The sequence below is a fragment of the Chelon labrosus genome (genome assembly GCF_963514085.1).
Source record: "Chelon labrosus genome assembly, chromosome: 17".
NCBI lineage: Eukaryota > Metazoa > Chordata > Actinopteri > Mugiliformes > Mugilidae > Chelon > Chelon labrosus.
The window spans coordinates 14,799,539-14,817,231 of NC_140350.1; the positions used below are offsets into that span (position 1 = coordinate 14,799,539).

The following is a 17,693-nucleotide window of genomic DNA, read 5'->3' on the forward strand; positions in this document are numbered from 1 at the left end:
GAATTAAGGAGGAAATAATGAACCCAAAACAAGAGACAAATCATAAAATATTATATTTGCGCTCTTAAAAGTGATCAGTGTCTGCCCGCAGACTCCTCCGTGAGAGGTTTACTGTGAATAAATCAATTCAGCCAATGAGCGATGTTTCACTTGAGCTGATTGTAAAAGGCTGAATTCATTAGAGAGAGAGAGAAAAAGAGAGAGAGAGAGAGAGAGAGAGAGAACTGCATCAATAACCATGATGTATGTAGAGACACTGCACTGATCAGCCACAACATTATGACTCATACTCAGGAGAAGTAAATAACATCTTGTGACAATACAATGTTCTGCTGGGAAGCTTTTGGACCTGGCATTCGTGTGGATGTTACTTAGACATGTTGCACCCACCTAGACCAGACCAGACACCCCCACCCCATAGCAATAATACTCCTTGATGGCAGCAGCCATCCCCAGCAGGATGCAGCCTGACACAGACACACACACAAAAACAGTTTAGGAACAACTCAGAAAAACATGAAAAACAGCACAAGGTGTTGACCTGGCCTCCAAATTCACTAGATCCCAGACTGATCAAGTATCTGTGGGATGATCCACAGAGGCCCCTCCCCTCAACCCATAGGACCCAAAGCCCCCACTAACAACATTATGTTTCCAGACACCACAGGACACCCTCAGAAGGCCCATTCTCTGAGTCACAACTGTTTTGGAGTTTAGGAAGGTGGTCATAATGTTATGCCTGATCGGAGCATTCAACGATCCCTTACTAATTTTAAATCCGAGCACTAATGTGAAGTTTATAGCTTAAAGAAAAGGCCCTTGGCTTCTAACGTAGTGTTTACAGACATCTTTTATTTGCCAGTCTGCTTCTAAGAGCAGGTGCCAGAAGCGAAGGACAGCTGAGAATGTTCAGTAAACTGTATTTTAAGGTGCAGTGACACACAAATGGCTGCAGACACCCACACGGTAGTAATTATCCCAATTTGGCTGTACATACACCTTCCCCAGCCGTTACACCACACGCCTCAGAGCACTAAACCACACGCGTGGCCCCGGAGTGCAGAGAGGATGCGGCTCTCATTCATCAGTCATCACTCAACTCCCTCCCGTGGTGTCAAGTCGGGCTCAGTCGAGACACGTTTGAAAGCATAAGTGTCCTCTCTGACCGCGAAACGAGCGTTAGCCGGATAGCTTACATGGAGTGTTTACGGATCTGTTTCCACTTATCGCCGTTGAGGGAATGCATTAGCGTTAAAGTTATAATCGCGCAGAAAAACACTCCTCCACCCTGTTTACCGGTGCGTTTGGTCAAATGTTTTTACCCGTGTGTTTTTCTGCCACCTACGCAGCCTTTTGCTGTGCCATTGTGCAAATACACAAATTCTAGTTGCATCTGTTAGGTAAAGCCAAGTGCGTAGGCGGGAAAGGTAAAAGAAAAAGACAGATGCGTTGAGGAAACAAGTCTTTTGGTGGATAGGGAGGGCACAGGCTGCAATTGATATGCGATGCTCGCTGTATATTGTTGCCCCGAGCTGTCAATTATTCTGTCAAGTTGAGAGTCAAAAGGCAGTTGAAGTGATTTGTCTCCGTCATCGTGGTTGTGTACACCACGCTCGGTTTTTGTTAAGTGGCCCAGTTAAAGTATAGAAATAAAATATGAAAGTTCATATATCATTAAAGGAGAAGAAACATCTCTGTACCGTGGACGGTTGAGCATTTGATCATGACACACACACAAAAAAAGATATGTGTACTATTTTTGGATTAAATGCCAGAATATAAGAAAAAAGAAAAAAAAGCCAAGTGAGAGCTGGTTTGAGCTTTAAACGGAAGAAGTTTTATTCTGTCAGTTTTTTATTTTTTTTATTTTTTCTTGGCTGAGGGGGGATGGTGAAAGATGAAGCTGTCAAATACACACTGGACTGCTTCCACTTTGCTGCCTCAGGAAACAATGCCAGTTCAAACAAGCCTTCGAGCAGTCGGTGGCGGTGGTGGTGGCGGTGGTGGTGGTGGGGGCTCTCTCTCTGTCTCACTGCCTCACTAAAAAAAACACAGACTCAGGCACACAGTGATAATAACCACATCCTTGTTTGTTAAAAGTGCTTAATTCTTCTGTCAGGAGACACAATGACAATTAACGACGAGGCTGGACGTGAGGACGGGAGAGGTCGAAAGGTCAGGCTTCCCCGCGGTTTAACTACGTACTAATGGGTTGTCGCTTTTTGACCTCTTTGTCCGACTGCTGGTTTTGCAAATAAATCATGGCAGGCTGCGGGTGTCTGCTGACAGGTCTAGGTAAGCAGAACTTCGCTCATAAGTAGAAAGGATAAGTAACAGTAACACCAAACAGAAAGTGAAGGATCTAAACGGCAGATACTAATGAGGGTAGCTCCTAAGAGGTTGAATGCCGTTAAACAGAATTAAGCAGCCTGAGACAAGAGCAGGACAAAGAAAACATCCAGTAACTCTCTGAACACATCTACTCTAATGTGTCAAAGACTTTGGAAATAAAAGAAACTCATTCATGGACCGGGATCACGAGCTGCACCGACAGGGAAGTCCTGAACCAGATTAATTACCGCTATCCTTTGCTCCCCAGCTCCAGTGTTTTACTTTGGAGAGGTCGAGTACCACGTGGATGAGAGTGATGGGTACGTGGAGGTCAAAGTGTGGAGGACAGGAACCGATCTGTCCAAGACTGGGACTGTCACCGTCCGCTCGCGCAAGTCAGAACCCGTCTCCGCACAGGGTAAGCCCCAAATGCGGGATTATTTCTGACCGATGGGACGTTATTCACCGTGAAATCTGACCTCATGCTCGTCTCTCTGCGATCTCTTTTGTCCTCTCATGATTGCTTTTTGTTGTTTTCTCCGTCCGTCCTGCTCCCCGTCCTTCCTCCCAGCTGGCATCGACTACGTGGGCATCAGCCACAACCTGGACTTTGCCCCGGGCGTCAGCATGCAGACGTTCAGGGTCACCATTCTGGATGACCTGGGACAGCCGGAGCTGGAGGGAACGGAGAGCTTCGAGCTGGTGCTGCGGATGCCGGTGAACGGCGTCCTGGGAGAACCCGGAAAGGCTGCGGTCTTCATAAATGACTCGGTGTCCGACTGTAAGTGATTCGATGTTCCCCAGGACTTTCATACATACATTTATACGGACATTTATGGACCACAGAGGGTTGAATGCTGCGACGTTAGATGATCTTTACTGGTTTACTGGATGAATTGCCGTTTACATGAGTTTGACCGTCTTCATCATAGTTTTTCCCTGCTGCCATAAGCACTTTTCAGTTACCCTCTGCTGTTATTCATCACTAACTACTCATTGGCATCAAATTGTGTGCAGAAGTTCATGCACCCCATCTCTATTGAACTGTGGGGATGTTCGACTTTTAATCTTGCACCATCTTCAGGTCAAAAATTATACGTGCCTAATTCTTGGCTTGGTTGCATTCATCACCTGAACTTTCAACAGTGCATTAATATCGCGTGCCACGTTCTGTGTTAACGGCAAATAGCGGCTTGTGATTTAACTGCATCTTTTTTTTGTGTGTGTCAAATGTGACGCTCATTGTCGCCCTGATGTTTTTTCAAGATTGCCATCACGACTTCTTTACACTCCGCTTCAGCTTCTTTACCAAACGCAGCCTAGCAATTAATTTGTCACATTCCTTTTGCTGCTATTGTTCCCCGGCGTTCAGCCAGAAAAAACAAAACAAAAGCTCGTCATCTGCGTTGACTTCTCTTGACTGACAGTGCCAAAGGTCCAGTTCCGAGAGCCCGTGTACACCGGGGAGGAGAGTGACGGTCAGATCACGGCGGCCGTGTACCGCAGCGGGGACATCAGACACAAATCGTCCGTTCGCTGTTACACCCGTCAGGGCTCGGCGCAGGTGGCCTCTGACTTTGACGAGCGACCCAACACAGACGCCTCTATCGTCACTTTCTTACCAGGTAATCACACCCGGGTGCATCACACGCATATTAAAAAGTTGACACCTTTTTAATTACATAAACAACTCCTCCAAGATATTATTTGTCACACATTTTATGCACACGCAGTCATTTAGATTTTTTTTTCTTTTCAAAAACTTAAGAACTTTAAAAAAGAGGGACTAGTTAGTTCATAAATAAGATATATGTGTATGAAGAAAAGACTTATTCTGTCCTTTCTTAAACCGCCAACTTTCTGACGTGTCCTGTCAACTATCTTTTTCTACACCCTAGGCGAGGCGGAGAAGCCGTGCATTCTGTCACTTGTTGATGATACGCTGTATGAAGAAGGAGAGGATCTGCGGCTGGTCTTGGGGAACCCGAGGAGCAACTCGCAGTTTGGTGCATCAGTCGGAGCTCTGAATGAGACTCTGGTGAAAATCAAGGACACGTCTGACAGTAAGTGAAATTCAAGGAGTAGCCGAATGTTGCAGGCTGAGGTGTAACGGAACACATTTTCAGTGCCGAAGCTTTGTTTTTCTCCTTCTCCGTGCACTTCAGAGCCCATTATCCGTTTTCTGGAAACCAAGTTCAGCGTTAGCGAGCCGAAGGAAGCTGGAGCTGTGGCGACTGTGAGGATCCCTGTGGTACGGGTGGGCGACACGTCAAAGGTGTCGCTGGTTCGCGTTCACACCAAAGACGGGTCTGCGATCTCGGGAGAGGACTACTATCCCGTGTCTCAAGGTGAGTCGACGCGTGTCCTCCTTCGGCGTGTTTATGTGAAAAGCTCAAAATGAATGAACGAGCTTCATTTATCAAGCTGCAACTGAAAGCTGGAGAATGCAAATGTAGTTTTGATGAAAGAAAATCATGAAATAGTGGAAACCCCTGTAGATAATGAGAATCGTTTGCACATGTACGGTCTGTTAAATGACTTTCACAAACCCTTGTCTCGTCAAACAACTTTAAAATCCTCATTGTTTGCAAAAGCCTGCTGTCTTCTTTTCTTTCGTTGGCATGCTGTTGTTGTCAAAACACAACCTGAGTGTAGAGGGATGCGTGTGTGAAAGGCCGTGCGCATCCTGGACAAGTTCCCGGCCCGTCGCAGGGCTAACACAGAGAGACAAACAACGATTCAAATTCACATGCGAACCTGCAGCCAGTTTAGATTCGCCAGTAATCCGACGTGCCTGTCGACGTGGAGAAAGCCGGAGCACCTGGAGAAAACCTGGCAGGCACGGGGAAATTCATGAACCCACTAATCAATACTCTACAACTACCACTTGTGGTCAAAACTTCAGAAGATACATCGGCTTTGCTCTTACCGCCCTCCCTGTTATTGATTTCCATTATTCATTTGCATCAGCTAATAAGGGGAGTTTGTTTGAACCAATGTTCCCCGCAGGAGCGTGAAAGTAATGAAAGCGAGCTTGGTGGGTTTATTTGGCCGTGGGTCGTCAATTTCTAATTTTATCCAAAATGTGAGAAGTTAATTTCTGAAATAGACCGATGGAGGTTCATGTCATTTTTTAATGGAATTACGGTATTCTTCAGGCTTTGTCAGCAGCAGGGTGAAAATCTTTCATTCTGTCCATTCAGCTTCAAGTGCAGTGAACCTTTCTTAGCTTAATCAAGGCTTGAAATATTTATATGAATACATTCACCCTGCTCCAATCACACATGCATGCCTGCTGTTCAGATTTCCCAGCACTTTGGAACTATACAGCAGTGAATTTCTCATTTTGCACAGTATTTTTTATTTTTTTTTTCACTGCAGCACATTTCTAATGCAAAGCTCCATTACTTACTTTGTGAGGAGATGGACCACCTTTGGCACTATGCAAATAGAAACCTGCAGTGCTTTTTTTCGCTAAGTGATATATTCCTCTGAAGCAATAAATGGTGATTTGAACTCATCTGCGAAGCCTTTTCATTTTCTGTTAAAATCTAAATTCAGCAGGAGAAGCCTGTCCTTGATGGCACCTCTTTTTACAACCATAAAAATAATGTGACCAGCACAGAGTGATAATGTGTTATGTGCTTTATATTAATGAGATGTATTTAATACTGATTCATCGGCGTGTGTGTGTGTGTGTGTGTGCGTGTCTCTGCGGGTGTGCCCAGACGTTGAGTTCAAACAGGGGGAAAAACAACATGTGGTGGAGGTCGAGGTCCTGTTTGACGGAGTCAGAGAAATGAGGGAAGCCTTCACTCTCCACCTGAAGCCCGACGAGAACATGGTGGCTGAAACCCAGGTCAGAAACGTGCTCAACCGGCGCGCGACAATCACACAAGATCCGAACTGACAGTTATGGAGCCTCGGCTTGATGAAAAAGTAAAAGGATTCGAAACTGATTTGACCCATATTTATCCAGGTCACTTCCACTGAGATCAGGGATCGCTCTTTTTTTTTTTTTTTTATTCAAGGGTGTCCTGGCAGAGACAACAACAGCACTTTTGCTTTAGTTGCAGCCAAAAGAGCAAAACAAAAACATTTTTACCATAAATAATAGATTTACCAGAAAACACGGCGAGCAGAAGAGAGAAATAAGAGATGAGCCGCGAATGAGCCGTGACAGTGAGATTGAAAACACATCCGCTGACAGTAATTCATTGTGTCTTGACTCACAAATGCCTCTGTGTCGGTGGCTCTCATCCGCCTTAAAGCGCCTTTTTTTTTTTGTGGAACAGGTGACTAAAGTGATAGTCTACATCGAGGAGACCAACAGCATGGCTGACGTCACCTTCCCCTCCCTGCCTCACGTGGTTTCGCTGCTCCATTACGACGATGTCGCCAGGACGCCTGACAACCTCCACCCACCAGCTGGTTACCCCGTCGTCTGCGTCACAGTGAGTCAAAATGAACATTATGACCTCCTTCCTAATATTGTGTAGGTCTCCCTTGTGCCTCCATAACAGTCGTGACTCATCAGAGACTGGACATGGGCCTTCTGAGGGTGTCCTCTGGGTCCTATGGGTTGAGGGGAGGGGCCTCTGTGGTTCATCCCACAGATACAGATAGTTGTTTGTGTGTGTGTGTCTGTGTCAGGCTGCATCCTGCTGCCATCAGGGAGTGTCATTGCTATGGGGTGGGGGTGCCTGGTCTGGTCTAGGTGGGTGCTACATGTCTAAGTAACATCCACACAAATGCCAGGTCCACATGTGTCCTAGCAGAACACTGAATTGTCACAAGATGGTCAATGTATATGAAACTGAACAAAACTCCTGAAAAGCAAACTGAACGTTTTACTTGTAATGAAGTTAGACCGCATTAATAAGGACCCACCTCCTCTAGGGGATTAGAGCATATTGCTCTCTGCAGCTAAAGTAAAACCGTCCTCCAGGAGTTGGCCGGCCTGTCCTTAAATGCCACTGTTTAGTAAGTCACACTCACACACATTCCAGTCTTAAAAACAGACAGACCAGAGGGACACTTAAATGGATTTGTGTGATGTGTTAAGTCAGTGCTGTACGTGGCTGCAGCTGTGTGTGTGTGTGTGTGTGTGTGTGCGAGAGAGAATGCATGTGGTTTATTTCCCTGCAGAGACAAAATGAAGTTTTCTTGTCAAAACTGAGTGTTGAGTGCCGCACTAGGAAGTCTCAGTGTCAACAGGATTAAAAGGAAGTATAAAAAAAAATTCTCGTCACACCTCAGGTATTGCTATCTTTCTAATTTTAAGAACTCAAATACAAAATCTGAGCGCACTAAAACATCTGGATCTCCATGGCAACGTTCACTTGCTCGCTCTGTATTCTTCCCGCTGTCCTCTGGCATCTGCTGTGTCTTTCCCATCTCTGCGCTGTCCCCGCCCGCCCACCCAGTCCCGCTAAATTCCTTATCCGTCCCCCAGGCGTGCAACACGAAGTACCCCGACTATGACAAGACGGGCTCGATCTGTGTCAGCGAGCACATCAACAACACCTTGACCCGCTACCGCTGGCTCATCAGCGCCCCAGCTGGCCCCGATGGCGTCACTAGCCCCATGAGGGAGGTGGACTTTGACACGTTCTTCACGTCCTCCAAGATGATCACTCTGGACTCAGTCTACTTCCAGGCGGGCTCCAGGGTCCAGTGCGCAGCTCGGGCTGTGAATTCGAACGGGGATGAGGGTTTAGAGCTCAGCAGCCCCATTGTCACTATCAGCCAGGAGGAAGGTGAGAAACGAACAATGGACGAATCTGTCTCTGTGTCTTATGTATCCAGTTTTCTAGAAAGGGAATTCAACAGGGATTTAGTCCCATCGTGCGCTGACAAAAGGGGCTTTGTTCTCCGAGCATCCCGTATGTTCAGGAATAGTGCTTTCGATGAGCACAACCTACTGCACAGAACAGCCATGTAAAACACAATGACACATTTCCTTTGCAGACAATGCAGTGTTTTAGTCCCGATTTATTTTTATTACAAGTGCCAAAAAAATATAAAATGTCTAAGTGTATCGAATCCTGCTGTCAAAGTAATGTTTTAGTAATCCTTAAGCATGGGTGGCAAAATGCACATAATGCATCACACGTACAGAAAATTAGCTTTTGGAAATTAATTGGATTATTGGAGCTGATTTAGTTTAATTTTCTTTTGACTGGTAGACATATTCTATAAGGTAAAGCAGATGGCACAGTGCCATTTTTACCGCTTACAACAATAATCCATAATCCAGTGTTGCTACTTGTTATGCGAACGGGTCAAAGCTCTCACTCATTTCTCAACCAGAAAAAATAAATAAACTCCCTCTTGTGCTGTTGCTATGCCATCTCTTACGCTGCACTCACCCCACCTACACATCCTAAATGCAACAAGTTCAGACTTTCTCTCTCGGTTCGGCGTGGTCGCACGGTATTCTTAGAAATGTGGAAACCGCACCACCTGGCTCTGTAGCAGTTCAGACGGCTCATGAGAAAAATTGATTTAACTTTAAAATATGTAATGTGTAAAAATAACTGAAGCCGGATGTGTTACGTAAGTAATCCAGACACAGTCTCGGGAAATGTTCTGCAGTCTTGTCCTCGTGTTCAGCGTCTCTCCTCTCTGCTCTTGTCTTATAAAAAAGGGATGTGTCAGCCACGTAAGATGGGGACTGTCGGCGCTGAGCCTTTCTCCGCCAAGCTACGCTACACTGGAGCGGACGACCCGAAACACCCCAACCTCATCAAAGTGACTGTCACCATGCCTCACATAGATGGTAGGTAGGAGCTGGAGGCGGCGGCGCTCGTGCTCGCAGACGAAGTGAAGTGTAATGTAGTGTGTGTAATATTCACGTCTGGGGGGATCGTCAGGAGCGTGGCAGGCAGAATATAGATCTAACCAGGGTTTTATCGAAACCCGCTGCTGAGACCCTCCAGCACCCCCTTCACTTGACATCCCCTTCTTGATTTTTAATCAGTTCCCTTCTGCTTCGTCTCTTCCACATTTCCTTTTCCTTTTCATAACTTTTCCCCTTTTCTCTCAACTATTCCTTCCCTCATCTCGGAACAAAGATGGTTGGACGTGCTCAAAATCACCCCCGACCCCTTTCTCTTGCAGGTATGCTTCCGGTGATCTCCACTCGCCCTCTCATGAACTTTGAGCTGACTCTCAGTCCGGACGGAACCCGGGTGGGAAACCACCGCTGCTCCAACTTGCTCGACTACAATGAGGTCACCACAGGTCACAGCTTCATCACCGCTTCGACGCGCAGCCCCGAGAGCATGGGAGACTCTGAGCCATATCAGTTCAGCGGCGCCCTGCGGGGGAACAGCACATTGCGTTTCTACAGGAACCTCAACTTGGAAGCCTGTCTGTGGGAGTTCACCAGTTACTACCACATGTCTGAGCTGCTCACCGACTGTGGAGGAACCATAGGGACTGACGGACAGGTGTGTGTGTTTTGTGTACTATTGTACACAAGGTATAAATTCCTATCTCGGGTTTGTATGTGCATCTGTTTGGCTGCTAGCTTCTGTTGTGTGTTTGTGTGCACCTCCGTGTGTGTTCCTGTCTGTATGTTCAGTTTGTTTACAGCCGCTTGAAGACGAAGGACGCGCAGACAGAACGGCACCATACCTGTTTGCCTCCATTGTGTGCCTCATTCACTGAATGTTTGTGTGTGTTTGCCAGCCCTATACAGCCCTATACAGCACATGATTGACAGCTTTTAGTGTGAAAGGACACACATGCACAGGGAAACACACACCACACGTAAAACAAAGTGTTGCCAACCTGACAGTCACTCCGCTGATGCCCGCCACTGCTCTCAATATGGAGCATTACAGAGATAGATAGATAGATAGATAGATAGATAGATATGGCTTGTAGTAGAAAATATTTAATACAATATGATACAATAAAATAAGATACGATATGATAAATTAAGATATGATATGATAAAATAAGATACGTTATACAATACGATAAAATACGATACGATACAGTAAATTAAGTTATGATACAATAAAATAAGATATGATAAGATACGATACCATACCATACCATATGATACGATACGATACGATAGGATACGATACGATAAATTAAGATACGATACAATAAAATATGACATGATACAATGTGATAAAATAAGGTATGATACGATAAAATAAGACACGATACGATATACAATACGATATACGGTACAATAAAACAAAATAAGATACAATACGATACAATATGATGCAATACAACAAAATATATAGAAAATCAAACTCAATAGAAAGCAGGCTTGGTTGTATAGCCCCACAGAAGCAGGAAGGAACGACTTGCTTTAACAGCGCAGGTGCAGCAGTCGGTTGCTGAAGGCGCTGTCCAGTGCTGTTATAGTGCCATGAACGGGGTTGGCACAGCTTTGCCATCAGGGATGACTTTAGCTTTGCTATCATCCACCCCATCACTCATCACCTCCACAGGCTCAAGAGGGCGGCCCAGAACAGAACCTTCTTCACCAGTCTGTTCAGTCTCGTTTTGTCTGCCGGTGAGATGCTGCCACCCCAGCAGATCACTCCGTAGTAGATGGCTGATGCCACCACAGAGTCATAGAAGGACCTCAGGAGTACTCCCTGCACTCTGAAGGACCTAAGTGTCCTTAATAAGTAGAGTCGGCTCTGGCCTTTTCTTATAAAGTGCACCAGCGGTCCTCTAGTCAACAAAGTTGTCTGAGCTTTCTTGGAGAAGGTGCTCAGTGGCCTGTCCAGTACATGATGGAGAAGGTGGTCAGGGTTATTCATGATCGATAACAGTTTGTTCAGTGTCCTCGTCTCCGGCTTAAAGTCACATGAAATCTGTGAAAAATTGTGGAAGAAAAACCTTTGTTGGATATCTACACCGACATCCTGTCATGGGTATGAGCAGAATCTTTGTTACCTCACTGTTTTTCTTTAATTGGCTTGCTGGTATGACTGTGGAGCTCACCAGAGAATTCAGACGTTTCTGTTTAATTCCGGCATATTGGCCAGCTGTCAATTAGATCCTAACAAACTTTCAGCTGCTGCCGTTGCATCAGTGCGGCAGATGTTGCCACTGTTGTTACGTTAGACTCTGCAGTACCCTGTTACTTCTTGTTGTTATTGTGGATTAGGAGACAGACCCTTGCTCCCTCGCTCATGTCCTGCTGCTCCTTTGTGCTCCTCCAGCCTTTGATGTACGAGCTCGTTGTTGCTGATCAGACTGCTGCATGTGTGTTTTTGTGTGTGTGTGTGTGTGTGTGTGTGTGTGTATGCATATGACAGGGATGGAGATGGAGAGGAAGTAAGGACTGAATTTACTTGTCCCCAGTCACTGCAAGAAGTGCTTGCACACATTAGTTACACACGATGCCCGTCATCCACAAGACCTTAAGTCCTCTTCGTTAAGGGAGATCACTGTCACACTGTCACTTTTTTTTGCAGAGGAGTGCTGAAAAAAATAATAAATAAATAAGGTAGTCACTTCCTTACAGCTCCAGCAGAGTGCACACATCAAAGAGAGCAGATTTAATGCACTAGACAAACACTCGATTTTGGATGTAATGATGTGGAGCAGTGTTTTACTCTTGCTTTTTCATGGCTGCATCATATTTCTACATAACTGCTGAGTTATTTTCTTTTCTTGGGAGTCATTCCTAAAACTGAATGCTTGGATGCACTCGAAAGGTGAAGAGAGGGGAAAGTATTTTTCCACAATATGCTCCACCTGTCTGTGGTCCCAGAGAACCGGTCACTTTTGATCAGACTTCAGTAAGTGAGGCAGTCTTGAGTTTAAGCCCTTAACATCCCAAAGGGGCATGTCTCTGAATGTCATTGTCTCTCTGTCTTCTTTCATTAAGCTATAACTTGGTGAGTATCTGCATACTTCTATATGAAGAAGAGAAGAGAAACCAAGTAATGAAAATTTTTGATCTCGGATCTTAGTGAACATTTTCTACATTTATTCTGTTCCAATTAACATGGACATTTTGTAGCAGGTCTGGTGGCTTTGTAAATGCCCAGGACCAAGGTAATTTGCTTTTCACTATAGCAGCCATTAAATTAATCGTTTCAATCATCGGTCAGTGATTCGCAGAATTTACTTCGTAGATTTCATAGACACTGTGGAAGACCCTCTGTCTCACTGAATGTCCGGGCTCTGTACTTTGTGTTCAAGTGCTGTTTTAGAAATGCAACTGAATGTTGAAATGGGTGACTGATCAAAATTCTATTATTAGTAAAAAAAAAAAATTGTACCAGAAACATCTTTTGCCAAATAGATTTTCTTGAAAAAGATAGAAAGAAAAATATCAAGACTCTTCACAGGACCCAGATGAAGAAACCCCAAGAGCGGCAACTTATCTAGGGTAGCAAGGAAAAACTCCTTATATGTGGCAAATGAAGAAGGGAGAATCAGAAGCAAGCAGATAAATTCATACATCCATCAAGGTAAAGCATACATGCAGCAAATATATGTGATATAAATAAAACCCGTAAAAGGAAAGAAAGACAAGTTCTAAAGCATTTATTTCCATGAGGTGGCTGTTAAAAGGAGAAGTAAAGGCAGAGAGGGAGGACACTATGTGAATACAACAAATCTCAATAATAAATAGTGAAGATGCTGGCATAATGTATGAATATAAAAAGTCAAGTCACATCATACAATGTCAAATAAAGGTAAACTAGTGCCATCAGTTTCTAAGACAAACTTGCTCTTGGGCAAAACTGTTGGAAGTTTTGTTGGTGAGCAGAGACACCTAGTGGTGGACTTTGTGAAACTGCAACTAAGATTTCATAATATGAAGGCAGTTTTCTAACATAAAAAAAATGTTAGTGGAATTATAAAAATATTTTTTAGAAAATTTAAGTATGCTATTAGTCTGATTAGTTATACTGGATGGATTACTCATTCGCTTGATTAATGATCAGCAGTCATTTTCACATTTTTAATAGTTCTTCTGAGCAAGGCCCAATACAAGCCCACGTCACTGCCCACTGTGGTTCTTTGTGTACAACACAAGAAGGCCTTTCTGCATTTCGACAACGCTGAGTAGGAGGGACAGAGTTCAAACGCACTGTGGAGGAGAACAATGTTACATCTTCTCTGGTCTTATAGTCTTACAGCTTCATCAACCCACTGTCGCCCTTGAATCTGAAAGGATAATACAAGCTGAGGATTTAGTGCTCATAGCTGTAACCTACATTTCCAGTAAATAAGCAGCATCCGATGCCTTTCATGAATTTCATCCTCTGACTGAAATGTAATCAAAGCAGAACACGTTGCATTCAGTTTATCAGCCTGATAAATAACTTCACTCACTGCTGACTGAAACTTCCTTGCAGGTGCTGAACCTGGTCCAGTCCTACGTGACCTTGCGTGTTCCTCTTTACGTGTCTTACGTGTTCCACTCCCCGGTGGGAACCGGTGGCTGGCAGCACTTTGACCTTCAGTCCGAGCTGCGCCTCACTTTTGTGTATGACACAGCCATTCTCTGGAAGGATGGCATTGGCAGCCCGCCGCAGGCAGAACTACAGGGTGGGTCTCCAAGACGCCAAAATGATTATAGTTTGTGATTCTGTATAAAATAAGAGTGTCCATTAAAAAAAAAAACAGCAGTTCTTGTTGGATCTAGTGTGCATTTGTGTGTGTTTTTCCAGGTGCACTGTATCCTACGAGCATGCGCATCAATGAGCAGGGACGTTTGGTGGTGAACTTCCGCACCAAGGCTCACTTCAGGGGTCTGTTTGTGGAGGCGCATTCTTCAGGCAGAATAAAAAGTGCTGGTGAGACTGACAGATATTTATATCAGCGTTGGTAGTCCTCTTCACCAGTGCTGGTTATTTCAGCAGCTTTATATCCCTTACGAATTTCTCCTCTCAAAATTACCTAGCACCCTCCATGTCATCCATGGTGATGAGCGTGGACCACCCTGGCCTGACATTTAACCTGACCTTAGTGAGGAGTGAGCCCACCTACAACCAGCCAGTCCAGCAATGGACCTTCACTTCAGATTTTGCAGTAAGACCTCATTAATACGCTGGTGCACAACCTGAGACATCCACTCTAATCCTGTGTGTCTGAAAAGACTGACTATTTTTTGTGTGTGTCCCGTCTGCTGCATATAGGTGAGAGACTACTCTGGGACCTACACAGTGAAACTGATCCCCTGTACAACGGCCCAGAATATGGAGTACACCGTTCCACCTGTCTGTAGTCCCAGAGAACCGGTCACTTTTGACCTAGACATCAGATTCCAGCAAGTAAGGCCGTCTTAGTTTAGACTTTTAAAGATCCCATAGTGACATATTGCTGTCTCTGTCTCTGGATATCGCCTGCTCTCTGTTTTCTTTCATTATGCCATCACTTGCTAACCATCTGCATACTTTAGGTGAGCGACCCAGTTGCGGTGGAATTCAGTCTGAACACTCAGATGTTCTTGCTGTCCAAGAGGAGCCTATGGCTTTCTGATGGATCTATGGGTTTCGGCCAAGAGAGTGACATAGCCTTCTCTGAGGGTAGAACCTATGATTTATATATTAAAGACTAGTGAAGTGAAGATATAAAAATACCTGTACAGTGCATGTTTAGCTTAATATACTGTCCTATATTGTTGCTTGTTCTAAAGAAACCTGAAAAATCAAACCTGGAAGAAACTCATTTGATAAAGATTTGGCTTCTTCACGTGGACTGAAAGCGGTGGTTACTTGGCTTCACATCATCGTGACTTATTTCAGGTGATACAATATATGGCCGTGTCATGGTGGACCCCGTGCAGAACCTGGGAGATTCGTTCTTCTGTAGCATAGAGAAGGTGTTTCTCTGCACTGGCGCTGATGGATACGTCCCCAAGTATAACCCAACAAAGTTTGAATTTGGCTGCCTGGCTGATTCCCCTTCACTGCTTTACAGATTCAAGATTATTGTGAGTACATTAAGGTTTCTGATGCCGCAATTTCAGTGAGAACATAGATGCAAAATATTTTACAATCCTTTTTTTCTCTCCCTCTTCAATCTAACGCCTCACCAGGACAAGGCGCAGCCTGAGACTCAGGCACGTCGCTTTGGCGATGTCAGTTTTAATGCTCTGCTGGCGGTGGATGATCCCTCTGCCATGTCTCTCGTCAGGCAGCCTGGGTCTGATGGCTTCAGACTGGACTCTACAGCCATGTTCCAGGTATATCTGACAGCTTCTTTTAGTCAATAACTGATAACGGCTACAGCAGTAAGCTACTTTGTCGAGAAAGGTTTGCTGTGCATGTGTCACTGTAGGATACAGTTGTGTACTCAGACAGTGCTGGTACTGTTGCCAGAAATTATTACATTAAATGCACCAAAGATAATAATAAAACTAAACAAGGCATTAATTAATTCCTAAAATGGGACATAAATAGATATTTACTACTATGGTTAGGATATTGCTAACTGAAGTTGCATATTAATTTATTTATTAAGTCATTTATTTGTGATTTTCTGTCCTCCAAATCACTTAAGTTTTCCAGACAAGATTTTATTTTGGATACTTAATACTGCTGGATATTTAATACTTAATTAGTAATACTGTTTGCATTCTGTCATGTAAAAATGTTTTGTTTCAGTGCAAGTTGAGACACAATTCTAAAATATGAATAATTTTGTGTTCTCCTCAGGTTGCTGCAGGCCGTGAGTGGTATATTCACACCATTTACACAGTTCGCTCCAAAGAAAACGCCAACAGAGGCATTGGAAAGCGCAGCCTGGAGTACCACTCCTTGGTTTCCGCAAGCGACGAGCTCGCCTTGAGCCCATCGATCGGCAAGAGCCATCGCCATCGGCGGAGGTCAGCCGGCGATGAAGTCCCAACTGTTGCTGAAGATATTGGAGCAGACAACAACCGTGGCACCAATATTATGCACATCGACCTGGACCGTACCAAGCGCAGGTCAGGGGGGTCAAGCGAGCTGCTCCCTAATGGGCTGGAACCCAGTGAGCTGAACGCCGAGCAGGAAGACGAGGGTCTGGTGACCGTGGTGGGGGTGCTGGTGGGGCTGCTGCTCACCGTCCTCATTATCGTCACCATCGTACTGGCGCTGAGATCCAGACAGAAGGACGGCAAGGAGGGATGGAGGGAGGGGGTGCAGGAGGTGGTGAAAGGATCTGTCAGTACGGAGCCCATGCTGGTGGTGAGGATGCAAGACTGCCACAACAGCTCAGAGGTCTGAGCGGTGAATATGTGTAAGGTCAGATGGACAGTGAGTTTGTGAGGGTTTTTATAGTCTTTTGGATTTTCTTTTCTTTCTTTTTTTTTTTAAAACTGTTGAATCACTTTCCGAACACCAAAAAAATGTGGTTGATCATATGAGTTATTATGTGTGCCTGTGAACGGGGGAGATTTCTACAACACTGACACCATTACATACCTTGACCACGGCGGCAGCAAACAGCGCGACAGTCCTATTTGCTGTTTTTATTTAACATTCCAGCTCGTGCTGCTAGTAGCGCGGCTTTTCTTCTCTCTCTGTCTCTCTTACTGGCTTTGTGGTGTTAAAGTGCCTGAAGCAACTATACCACTTCAGGACAGGTGAGATTTATTGCTGTTAGAACTCAGATGATGCCAGGGTACTGAGCGATCATTGAAAAACATCAAAAAGGTGTTACTGACCCACCCTCACGTCAGTCAAAATTTTATTCAAACTTACAGTACTTCTGTGTGTCTCCCAAACAAATGAATGGTTTTTCTAAAGCTTACAAACACACATATTGTGCGGCACATTCTAACTGGTAGAACCATACCTTATTAAATTACAGATGCAAGATTGCAGGATCTTTTATATCACCTCACTTTCTGTCCTATAAACTCAATTGGCATCTTTTTTTGGAAAATTAAACCTAAATACAGGACTGAATAATGTACTCTTAGCCTACCAGGTGTTTTGGGTTATAACATTTGACTATGCTGCATGAGTACTTTCTAGTAATAATTCTGGGGTGAACTGTGCCTAATATTTTGTGATGAGATATTTGCTGGAACAGGACGACGTGTCAACGAAACCTGAAGAATTCCCTTTTCTGCGCCTGGGAGATGAACACCACAACCAACAAGAACTTATGTGTATTAATCAGCTAAGCGTTTTTTTCTTTTCAACATATGTCTGCTGTTCTTTATTTTGTCTGCCACGTGATGAGGAATGTTTTCTGAGATTGTATCGAGCATGTCTTTTGCTGGTGAGATGGGTTGTTCATTTCTAAAACGGTCTGTATTTTTGTTATTTCCTCTATAGTGTGTTTACTGTTCATCGCTGCTTCCGGTGCCACAGTGTTTCACTTCTGTCCATCTTCGCGGTGTTGTCTCGCCACCGTGTCTCTCTCTC

At 44.6% G+C, this 17,693-nt stretch overlaps 1 protein-coding gene across 1 annotated transcript in view; it reads left to right on the top strand.

The window, feature by feature from the left end:
- frem2a (FRAS1 related extracellular matrix 2a) overlaps nt 1–17,081 on the top strand; it is a gene marked incomplete at its 5' end in the record, with an annotated part of 60,150 nt that extends 43,069 nt beyond the window's left edge. Inside the window, 18 exons of the mRNA XM_084564710.1 lie at nt 2,600–2,749; nt 2,903–3,112; nt 3,759–3,956; nt 4,230–4,394; nt 4,497–4,679; nt 6,060–6,190; nt 6,627–6,785; nt 7,787–8,090; nt 8,981–9,112; nt 9,454–9,785; nt 13,689–13,881; nt 14,004–14,129; nt 14,237–14,364; nt 14,472–14,606; nt 14,735–14,861; nt 15,081–15,268; nt 15,374–15,520; nt 15,993–17,081. Of these exons, the coding sequence (XP_084420836.1) occupies nt 2,600–2,749; nt 2,903–3,112; nt 3,759–3,956; nt 4,230–4,394; nt 4,497–4,679; nt 6,060–6,190; nt 6,627–6,785; nt 7,787–8,090; nt 8,981–9,112; nt 9,454–9,785; nt 13,689–13,881; nt 14,004–14,129; nt 14,237–14,364; nt 14,472–14,606; nt 14,735–14,861; nt 15,081–15,268; nt 15,374–15,520; nt 15,993–16,544 (3,560 nt within the window). The 3' untranslated portion in view covers nt 16,545–17,081. The remainder of the gene's footprint in view (nt 1–2,599; nt 2,750–2,902; nt 3,113–3,758; nt 3,957–4,229; nt 4,395–4,496; nt 4,680–6,059; nt 6,191–6,626; nt 6,786–7,786; nt 8,091–8,980; nt 9,113–9,453; nt 9,786–13,688; nt 13,882–14,003; nt 14,130–14,236; nt 14,365–14,471; nt 14,607–14,734; nt 14,862–15,080; nt 15,269–15,373; nt 15,521–15,992) is intronic.
- Between the last annotated feature and the right edge of the window lie 612 nt (nt 17,082–17,693).